The 11,627-nt window shown below is 43.3% G+C and overlaps 1 protein-coding gene across 2 annotated transcripts; it reads left to right on the plus strand.

The window, feature by feature from the left end:
- The first annotated feature begins 219 nt into the window (after positions 1-219).
- Positions 220-6,832, plus strand: LOC136014539 (cytochrome c oxidase subunit 7A-related protein, mitochondrial). Of its 2 annotated transcripts, XM_065679280.1 has the most exons (3): positions 220-372; positions 5,497-5,622; positions 6,496-6,832. In XM_065679280.1, the coding sequence occupies exons 1-3, from the start codon at positions 301-303 to the stop codon at positions 6,637-6,639; spliced, it is 342 nt and encodes a 113-aa protein (XP_065535352.1). In that variant the 5' UTR covers positions 220-300; the 3' UTR covers positions 6,640-6,832. The 2 variants fall into 2 exon arrangements, with proteins under 2 accessions (XP_065535352.1, XP_065535353.1); XM_065679281.1 differs by lacking the exon at positions 5,497-5,622 and having other exon boundaries at positions 226-372.
- The last annotated feature ends 4,795 nt before the right edge of the window (positions 6,833-11,627 follow it).

The raw sequence follows: 11,627 nt of genomic DNA on the forward strand, positions 1-11,627 counted from the left end.
AAGCGCACGGTAGCTCGGGTCGTTAGCTGTCCTTACTGCTGCCTGACTGAAAAATGCCTCATCTTCCTTCGAACCCAGGCACTCGGTGGAGAGAGACGCGCTCCCTCTGCTTTAACAGCGATTTATGCGCTTCTCCGCATTTCTGTTTCACCCCCTCCATTGGCAGCTTCCTGCGCTCACCCCTTACAGGCGTTCGCGGCCAGGAGCCGCTCGCCGGAGGGGCCTCTCACGTTAAGGGGTCCTTCCTCGCGAGGCGTCGCAGCCGGTGTGCCGCCGGGGCGCTCGCCGGTGCTGCCCGCTATGTACTACAGGTTCCACGGCGTCACGCAGCGGCTGGTCGGGGCGGCGGCGGCCGACGCATACAGCCCGCAGGTAACGGGGCCGCCCGCCCGCCCGCGCCGCCGTGACCTTCCCCGTCCTCTGCCCCGCACGGCGCCGCTCGCTGCGCAGAGCCGGGCCTGCCGGTGCAGGGGCAGCGGGCGGCTGCGTGCCGCCGGCCGGGGCGTCCCCTCCGCACCGGAGCCGGTGCCGTTTGCACGGCTGGGGAGGGATCGCCCGCGCCCCGCTGGGCGCGTCCTCGGTGCATCGCCACCGGTCGGGTGACCTTGGGCAAGGCGAGGCGCTCGGTCCTGCGGGGCACCTCTTGGCACGTGTTGGGTGCTACAGCAAGAGGCGGACACGCGCTCCTGCCATGCAGGAGCCCCCCAGGCTGGAGCAGTGGCTGCTGGCATTTTAAACTGGCTGGGAAGTCCCCGTCCCTTGTCCCTGCATGCACAAAAACTAACTCCTGAAAGCATTGACACCCTTAGTAGAGAGGGCACGCATCTAGGCAGGTTTGTTTGAAGCAAAATGAAAACCAGCCTTTCCTCCTTACGGCACTGACCTGTGTACTATGCGTATAAAGGTTAAAAGTGGCATTATACAGGGTTATACTTTAAATGCTTCGAGTCCATGGTTAATTCTGCGAGAGCGAGGGGAGCTGAGGGAAGAGAGGGTAGATCCTGATTACATCAAGCATTAAGGCATTAAATACATAAATATTTAAGCATTAAATACATAAATAATTTCCTATTGGTGAAAAGAAATCACAGACCATGTTTGCTTTATATGTGCATCAACGATGAATCCTAAGTAATCCTAGGAAGACTGTAATGTGATTATGTCATGGGCTAAACGCAGCGTGGTTGCTAAGCAGCATTCAGGTTTTTGACTAAACTTCGAAAAACTTAAGTTCTTACAGTTTAGTAATAAAAAAAAAAAACCAAATCCCTCAAAACAAAACAACACAAACCCTGGAGGTTTAGGATTGGAAGGGTGATTTTTAAGAAGTCAGACTTCCCAAAGAACTGCCTCCAAACAACAGACATACAGAATCCCAGACGGGTTTGAGTTGGAGATGACCTTAAGATCATCCCTTTGCAACCCCCTGCTGTGGGCAGAGACACCTCACACTAGAGCAGGTTGCTCCAAGTCCCTGTGTCCAACCTGGCCTTGAGCACTGCCAGAGATGGGGCAACCACAGCTTCTCTGGGCACCCTGTGCCAGCGCCTCAGCACCCTCACCTCAGTTTGGACTAATGAGCTCCAGAGGACCCTTCTATCCTGAATTACCACAAGATCTTAAGTAAAGAGTGGGGCAGCAGTGACTCTCTGATGTGGCAGGTTCTTCCCCAAGAAGAATTTTTATCTTACTCTCTTCCCATCACTCTTTGGAAGGCTTCTCACTAGTAATAGAGGTGCAGGGCACAGGGAAGACAGTAGGATAAAGTGTTCTAGTCTAAAAGTACATCTCTTCATTAAGTGTATGTCCAACAGGTTCCTGTGCTAGAAAACATTTGCCACTGTTGCGTTATTACCTCTTCTACACAAAGTCATAGCCAAAGAATAAACATTGACGCATCATTTATGTAGAAGAAAGCAAAGGCTAGGGTTACCGTCACACGTGTGGGCAAAAGGGCTTCAAGCCCAAGCAGTAAAGTGGCTCCTTTCTGGAAGAGTATAGCTTAGAACACTATGAATACATAGTGTTTATACATAGGCTTTAGGTCACTGTGACTATTTTTCTACAAATAATGCATCACTTGTAGGATCCTAAGAGAAAAATCCCAACATAAAAATACAGAAAGCTCTGATAAACCACCTGGAGTAAAGCTGTCCTAAAACATTTGGCTTCTGGAGACCAGGTTGTGGAGTATTACTTAACTTTCTTTTCAGCAGGCTCCATTACATTATAACAATCATCCTCTTTCAAGTATATCTTTAGCTTTGGGGGGATTAAAAAGGCAGAAGCAAGATAAGGGGGGAATAGAGAATTCTCTGTTATCCCACATTCTATTCTATTAATGAATATTAGATATGAATATCATTACACTAGATACAGAAGACATGATAAATTACGAATTCTTGACATCTTGTAGATGAAAATGCTGTAGTGTCATATATCATAACTGAATTGTAAAAGGTCCGTGCAAAACTAGGTTCACAGATACATATCACTGCAGATACAAACAAAGTCTAGGTAGATCTCACTTGTGTGCTCTGCAAGCAGGAAGGAGAATGTCCAAGGCACAGAAATACTTCTCTTCCAGAACACCGTGATTCCTTTATAGGTCATCATCAGGCATTGTATTTCATTTCAGTGCCACCACTGAAATGTGAAAACCTAGTTTTTGAGAGAATATAATAGAGAAGATGAGACTCTCCAAGCAGGAGCATTTCACGCAAGTCTCGCTTCATAGGTGTGGGTTTTTCAGACTGATGAAAGAAACGCTGTCTTTTGTGTCTGGCTCATCATTCACACAGCTTAGTCCTCAACTGTAGCAAGCAAACAAGCTATGCAATAGAACAGAGAATAGCTGCATTTTCAAAAGTCACCTTCGGTCCCTTTTTACAGTGTTCTGAGGACAGCTTTTTGGTAGAATTTGCCTTTTTGTGACACATTCAGGTGCATCGCTCTGATTAAACTGATAAATAGAGACTAAAATAGGAAAGAAATCACTTGAGCGAACAGACGCTAAGTCCAAAATGAAGTAAATTCTTTTTCCTACACATTTCATTGCTGTATTTAATAAAACCATAGCTCAGTGTGTAAAACAGTTTGCTGTTTATACTTCTATTTGTCTTGATGTTTCTGCAGAAATGAAGACATCCTGCAATTCAAATCCTGCTTGGTCAAACACACAGTATAACAATTCACTCAATTCTGTGCTGTTCCATTCCGATGTTTCCCAATGGAGTATTGTTCTAATGCAGGTTTAAGCTTAGTGGGGGCTTGCAAAGTATCAGTCAAAATGTATTTCAGATATGCTTTTGCTGACAGGAACGTAACAGCTTATCCTAACCAAAAAAGTCTCAGTCTGAAACCTGTGGTGTTCTTTCCATCTCAGTGCTGGCATTCTTAGAAGACTTAAATTTTCCATTTAGCAAAGTTATGTACAGTACTATGAACAAGTTAGCCTGTTTGAGTAAACAGGAGGTTAAAAACTACTACTCACATTTACGAGGATAATGACTGCCATCACTGTTACAAATTCAATAAAAACTATTAATTCAAACAGTTGGCTGGTGTTTAAGGTACAAAAAGTGGGATCAGTTTCAGGTGAGGATGACTATGTGAGCTTCTCCCTAGTTCAAGGCTGACTGTGATCCTAGTAGAAATTTAGTAGTGCTACCATATCTTGAATTCATGCAACTTCTTTTGCCTGTGGCTATTTAAAAACCCCACAAAACACAGAGCTGGTGACTTTAGCTGTTATGAATTGCTTGGAGTTACTTGAGAAATTATAATGATTAACCTATGCTGTAGATGGTACTTAAAATGTACACAAAATCGTTTTTACTTACTTGTGTCATCCTAATACAAACAAAGCCTTAAGTGATCCTAGCTAAAAAATTCCTTGTGTTAGTGGCAACAAATATATTTAACCTCTTACAGTGAGGTATGTTCTGCTATGAAGGACATACTATTTAGATGTGTCTGGGTTCAGCAAGCCTATAAAAGCTACTTCAGTGCATGCTCTGAAATAAGAATTCTCAGCTTTACTTTCTTACCTGTTTCCCCTTTGCCATTTTGGTCCTTACCTCAGTTTTCTCTACTTTCTCATTCTCTAATGTGTTTGAGCAATTCCCCTAACATGCAATAGCTTAAGTGTGGTGGTATTGCCATGAAACTGCTCCAAATCCTGAACTGGTTTGGGCTGTCACAGAAATGCAAATCTAACTTGGGAATTCACACCAGCAAGGCAACAAATTCCTTTTAACTTTGTGCATGTTGTCAACCTTCAGGCCTCTGACAGGAAAACAAACACTCTTTACAGCGGGGTAGGCAGGTAATTCTGTTTGTTGTTTTGGATTTCACTGAGGACTTCAGCAGTGCTAATGAAATCAGCTGATGGTGACTCTTCTGCACGAGCACACATCTGCTGTACTTTGTCCAAGGATTGGAATAAATTCAGAGAATTATAGAATGGTTTGGATTGGAAAGGACCTGAAGATCATCATCCAGTTCCAACCCCCTGCCATGGGCAGGGACACCTCACACTAGACCATGTCATCCAAGGCTCCATCCAACCTGGCCTTGAACACTGCCAGGGATGGAGCATTCACAGCTTCCTGGTAACATGATTAGAAAGAAAAGATTAACACCTTAGTATCAGAAGAAAAATTACCAATGTGAAACATTTTCTTATAAAGCATAGGTCAGATGCGTAGGGGCATTCATTCCTCAGTACTATCTTCAGTGTAGTGAGACTGATGTTAATGACATCTGCAGTTCTAGTCCTGTTAAATATAAGTGACAATTAAGGGTCATTTAATGACGTGCTTAAAAAATTATCTACATTGAAATTACAGAATCATAGGATAGTTAGGGTTGGAAAGGACCTTAAGGTCATCTAGCTCCAACCCCCCCTGCCAGGGGCAGGGACACCTCACACTGAACCATGCCGCCCAAGACTCCATCCAGCCTGGCCTCAAACAATGTCAGGGATGGAGCATTCACAACTTTCTTGGGCACCCTGGACCAGCACGTCAGCACCCTCACAGGGAAGAGCTTCTGCCTTAGATCTAACCTGAACTTGCCCTGTTTCAGTTTGAGCCCATTACCTCTTGTCCTATCTCTACAGTCCCTGATGAAGAGTCGCTCCTCAGCCCCCTCCTTTGCAACAGTTCTTACACTGAGGATTTCTCTTCAGCCATGCGAAGCTGCTCATGGGGAATACATTGAGAAATCAGAAAGAATGCTTCCATGTTCCTGCTAAGCCCTGACCCAAAGATCTAGCTCAGAAACCAGTGTGCCAACCACGTCTTTAGCTCATTGTCACAGGTCTTCATACCAGATATATATTCTATATATATATATATATATTCCATATATATATATATTATTATATATTATTTCTAATGTATCCTTGTAATGCCTGGCAGTGCCTGCCTAATGTGACAATTGGTGCATTTGCAAGTGTTATATTCCTTGATATTTTAATCTTTATTTATGCAGGGACTCAAACCAATAGTTTCCACTGAATCCCCAGCTCTGACAACATCTAAACTTGCTTCAGATATACCAGCAACTGATTCTTTCTTGGGTAAAAACAAGGTGCCAGACCTACAGAAACTTTTTCAGGTAATGAAAAATTAGAGTAACTTAAAGAAAACAAGAGTGAGACATATCTTTCCCCATTTTAATGTAGCTAACTACCTCTGTCCTTCTACTAGACCAGCATTTTGTAAAGTCTAGTTAAGAAAGTGTCAAGTATGGTATAACCTGTATACTTGTACTGTACTGCAAGGTAGCATATGCCTTACAGAGGAGATAAATACAGAAAGTGGAAAGTCCAGTAACATTGTCTGCCTTTTCCCTGGCTTCGGAAGATTCTTATTATGTTATTTGACAACTGGAAACGCTTTCTGCCTGGGAATCCAAGTGTCTGCCTTAAAGCAGATCTGAAGGAGCAGAGCAGATCATTACTGTTGCGTGTATACTTTGGAGCTGTTTATAAGGCAGTAGAAAAGCACAGTGAAGTTCTCAAAGCCGGTTTGTTAGTTGTGCAGTTTCTAAGTGTACTAGGACTTTTCTTAGAACAAACCAGTTAACTCTTAAGGGAGTTCAAGCATGTGCTTTATATAACCTTCCCTCTTCTCTCTTACCCGCTCCTTGCATTTGGAATGTGCTGGGCTGACTTGGTGAATCACTTTTTATATGTGTCTTTTCACATTCATTTCTTAGTGACACTTTTTCCATCCAGATCCTCTTGAGAAATATTGCAAGATACATTCTCTCTGCCTGCACTTAACAGCTTTGGCTAATAAATTAACTTGCCTTTGCATTTGTCTTGCTAAATGAAAACTACATAATACCCTTTATTGCAGATAGCCTATTTGTCAGGAGGTTTCCCATGTGGAATTCTTTTAGTTCACCCGAATTAAGCTTGATCCTTATGATCTTGATATGGGTGTTCACTTCCTTTTTTGTTTTCTGTTTCACTCCTTCCCACAGAAACCAGATGGGCTGCCAGTACACCTGAAACGAGGAGTTCCGGACCGGCTGCTTTATCGGACCACTATGGCTCTAACAATAGGCGGGACAATCTACTGTCTAGTAGCACTGTACATGGCCTCACAACCAAGAAACCAAAAATAAATGAACCACAACTCATGGGACTCATGACACTTCCCTGAAGAACCTCCTGCATGTATCTGCACTTGCTTTCATTCGGTGACCATGTGGGGTTCGTTATTCAGGTCACATTTCTCAGAGAAAAGGGTATTAAATCAGTTGCCTTACGTGTTCTAAAAATCAATGTAAACCAACATAAAGACATATTTTAACATGGTTTCAGCTTTGTACTTGTTGTCTTGCAGGAGCGTGTGGATAGTTGGAGAAAGTGAAGCTTTTTCTTCATTCCAGCTTAAACAATTAGAGGGAGGACAGGAGAAATGCTTTGTGGGCTGTGGTCCACATTCCTTAGCAGGGGGCTACTGCTGGTTTTCAGAATAATAACAGCAAATCATTACTAACAACATGTTGGGAACCTGTTTCTGTCATACACAGCTCATTTTACCTAAGCAGGTGGCAGTGGAACTTCTACAAATGCTGGCATATCATAAATAATGTTAGCGTCACTGTATGCAGCAGAGAGCAGCAGTGTTGTAACATCAGTTATACCAGTTATTGGACTTTCATTTGTCAAACTATCTTACTGTGCAATAAAGGTAACTACACGAGTAATAAAACAGGCAACTCTTGAAAAGTTCCAGACTACTTCAGCTGGCTCGATAGTGCAATAAACCTATTGGTACACTTTTGGGTTAAGTTCAACTCATAGATCTCAAACCAGACAACTGGTTCAGTTACCTTGCTGCAGTCTTTTTGAGGTGGTAATCCTCTTAAAACCCTCTCTCAGAACTCACTGGGTGTTTAACTGTGATTTTTGATTACAAGTCACTGTCATAACTCAGCTGCCTATTATTTTCAGTGCATACACATAGCTCTTTATGTACACAAATACAAGCGCACTTCCTTTGCTGTGTGAGTGGAAGAGAGAAGCCAGTAAACCTCTTTATTCATTCTCTTTCCTTTGTAATATAGCCTTGAACAGCAAGTTTCACACAAGTCTTAAAAAAACCATCCTCTAATTTGATAGATCCTCCTCGGACTACGGACATCAAGTGTTCACTCGTGGTCACCCAGGCTGTGGATAAGCATGGCTTCACTGGCGTCTGTAAAGGCTCATCTCTTTCAGAACTGTGCAGAAACCACTTTCCATATAAATAGTAAAACCATTAATAAAGGAACCTGAAATTCTCTTTTTCTTCAATCTTTTGCTAAAAACATTTTGTCTTTTTTCCAGTCCAGTTGTATCAAAGCCTTATTACTGTTATTTCCATAGGGAAAAAAAAAAAGGAGGGCTGGAGCACCTCCATATACAGACAGGCTGAGAACATTGGGGCTGTTCAGCCTGGAGCAGAGAAGCTGTGTGGAGACCTCAGAGCAGCTTCCAGTGTCTGAAGGGGGCTACAAGGATGCTGGAGAGGGACTCTTCATCAGGGACTGCAGCGACAGGACAAGGGGTGATGGGTTCAAACTGAAACAGGGCAAGTTCAGGTTAGTTCTAAGGCAGAAGCTCTTCCCTGTGAGGGTGCTGAGGCACTGGCACAGGGTGCCCAGAGAAGCTGTGGCTGCCCCATCCCTGGCAGTGCTCAAGGCCAGGTTGGACACAGGGGCTTGGAGCAAGCTGCTCCAGTGGAAGGGGTCCCTGCCCATGGCAGGGGTTGGGACTGAATTATCTTAATGTCCTTTCAACCCAAAGCATTCTATGATTCAAAAATAGCTGCTTGTACTGTGATCTCAGCTTTCAGTCGATGTTGGGATTTCAGGAGGGGATAGATCAAGTCAGTGAAGAAGAAATCTCTAAGGAAGCAAGACTGAAAGAACAGGAGAAAACAATGAAGTTCAAGAACTGATGGCTGCATTGCCTCTGGTGATAAAATTTGTGACCCTCATTCACCTGTGCTCCCATGGCACCAAGAACCTGGTGCTGTAGGCTGGTTAGTCCTATTAAGAAAAAAGAGGAGGCAAGCACCATGGAGGTTACTGTCTGCTTTGCTTGTGTATCATCTGTTAAGCACTACCGACAAGGGTTGTAGTAAAGGATGCTTTGCACACTAACTTCACAGGGTGAGCTTTGCTTAGAAAATGTCTATTTGCAGTGAGTCTTAGAAATTCCAGTGCTTTTAGAGTTCACACACTGGATAACAACTCTCTGCTTGTTGGTAAGGTAGGTGTGGAGAAAGCAACTCGGCTGTTATCCCGGAGTCCATTAACCAGTGGAAATACTCTGCCAAGTGCTTGTGGAATGAACAACCACTGGCACTTATCACTCAGGTCCAGCTGTCATAAAGGGAACTCATCTGGGAGATTGGGCTCATGTATTGCTATAGAGGTCAGGGTTGGAACTATTCATATCAGAATTGTTTTCCTGTTGCCCTGGTTCAGGCTGTTTCCAGCCCTGTGTCAGCAGCTAAAAACAAGTACTACAGGAAAAAGAAAACACCATCGAGTTTTGCAAATAACCAGACACTGAATCATCCTTTTGGGGGGTTTGGTGATTTTTCTGTGTTTGGATTCAGAAAAACTCTTCACTTTGCCCTTCTGCAAAAAGCTGACCAGAGTGCTGCTTCAGCTTGTCCGATTCCCATCCCCGCTTTAGCTGGAACAAAGCCATTGCTTGCCTGCAGCCATTGGGCAGGGCTCCAGTCCCAAGAGAAAGAGGAGGCTGCATTTCTATATTCCCCCAGCAACATACTGTGAAGAACAGGAGATCTTGCAAGCTCTAACCAGAAGGTCAGGTTGTGACAGCAAAATGTTGCCTTTTCACGCAGTTAGATTTGAGATCAAGAAATGATGACATTATAAATCCTTTTCTTCCTGGTTAATAAAAGCTCTGTTAAGTATCTACTTAAAAATATTTCTGATGCCAGATTTGTGTGAGGATTCAAGAGGGTTTAAGTGGTTTGAATTACCGTTTGTGACAGAGACACCAAAGCTTATTCAAGAACACCCTTACCTTCAAAAGGAGTGGTTGGTCCCCGGCCAAATGTTAAATAAGGTTTTAAGTCAGGAGACCCAGGAGTGAATTGCAGCATCAAGAAGGCTGCTTCAGTATTTGGAGTTGTCATCCCCAGAGCTAAGACTCTGACTTGGATGCTACAGGTTCATTCTGTGTGTTGTGTTTTGGTCATTTGTTTCTTTTTACCTTTAAAGACACTCTCAGTTTTGTACTAAAAATGATGCAACCTCCCGGCACTGAGAAATGAACAAACAAGAAGCATTTTTAAGTGATAGCTTATACTCCAGTGTTCTGGCTTGAATGCACAGTAGAGACTCAATTGCAATAAGCTCTCATACCCCAAGGCAGTGGCTTTGGAAGGGAAAGCAGCCGAGATTTACAGTACTTGGGAATAATATTATCTCATGGATAATCATCCGTCCCCCATGACATTATCTTATTGCCGAGAGACAGTGGTTTTCCTTCTTAAATGATCTTTCTCCCAACGTGAATTCAATAGTTACATCTTTGTAATGGTTTTTAAATAAGATCTCCTTCCCGACATTTTATGTGGGAGGAGTAGAATAAACGCACTTGAGATGATGCTGGGAGTCCCCACCTATCTTTCAGCTGCTTTAAAAAGCAAAGCATGTTAAGGAGAAGATTCCTCCGCAGTATTTCAGTATGACCATTTCATCTCAACAGGCTTTTGCCTTGAGATTTTAAATTGTCAATAGACTGATTATATTGATACTAAGATTTTAATTACTTGATCTTGCCTTGAAATAAAGCTTGTCAAACTAAAAGGCATTGTAAGGAATAAAACCAAGACAAACTAGGAATCTACTCTTACAGACATCAAAAAGCTGAAGAGTGTTTAAGAGGTGTTTTCTCTCTCTCTCTCTCTCTCTCTCTCACACACACACACACATATATATATATAATTTATTCTATCTTTATCCTCCTTCCTCCAAATCCAAGCCTCCCAAGAGGCTTCGGAAGAGTCACAGATCAGTTTTTTCCGCCCCCATCACAAGCCATTACCCCTGCAGATCTTACGGTGTAAAAACATCCAAATGCTTTCACACAAAGAGGAAGAAGTGTGTGTACAGGCAAGTTACACATACAATCATGCTCAGCTGCTCTAAAACAAAGTTAGAAGCCATTTACTTTTCATGCCGTGCTATACCCATCTTTCCCCCCACTCTCCAGCTCTTAACCTTAGGGAAAAGTTTCACAGGAAACCAGTCTGATCTCTGCTTTCAAATGGGAAGGAGGAAGAACCTGCCTGTACTCTAAGCCTGAATTTAATCTACAGGCACAAAACCCCCACCTTTGAAGTATTTTGCATATGCAGGACTAATTGCATCTTATGCTATTAAAGATGATGAATTTGAATCAAATCTAGTTAGCTGAAGTGCAAGTGATGCACAAATTGCTAAGTAGAAGCGTATTTGCTTTGAGAGGGAGCACAAGCATGCCTGTGGATCAGGAAACAGTGTATACGCTGTCAAGTATGGTATCTCACTGGTATCAGATCTTACCTCCTGGTGCTTCTTGTATGATACCAGACTGCTTTTGGGTCTGGCACTAGACAGAAAGAACCATTTTGTTTGTACATGATCTTAAAATAGAAGAAAGTTAAACTCGAGGGTATGTTTCCCACCCAGGCTATTGCAAGCAGCCCGTGTCTGGCCCACAGGAAGACATTCATCACCCTCTGGCTCCAAAGTGAGATGATACTCCACGCGCAAACATATTGCTAAATGACTTTGCCCAGTGCATCCAGTGCTGCAAAACCAGGGAGGTGGGAAGGAGGGGGAGGTACTTTGCTTCACTTCACATCAGCTGCATACCACTGTCACTTCTTCCCTCACTCCCCCAGTTGTATTCTGTAAGACCATGAACCATTTTCTACTTCACTTCTCTTTTCTTCCCCACAGCATTTTTAAACATTCAGTGCCATGAAAGGAACAGAATCATTCCCAAGTGCTTCGGGAGAGCTTCCGGAACGCTCCTATTGGAAGGGACACATTTGTCACACAGCGTTTCTTCTCTGCAAGTTGGAACAAGCCCTGGA

This window comes from Lathamus discolor, chromosome 5 (genome assembly GCF_037157495.1).
Source record: "Lathamus discolor isolate bLatDis1 chromosome 5, bLatDis1.hap1, whole genome shotgun sequence".
Classification (NCBI taxonomy): domain Eukaryota; kingdom Metazoa; phylum Chordata; class Aves; order Psittaciformes; family Psittacidae; genus Lathamus; species Lathamus discolor.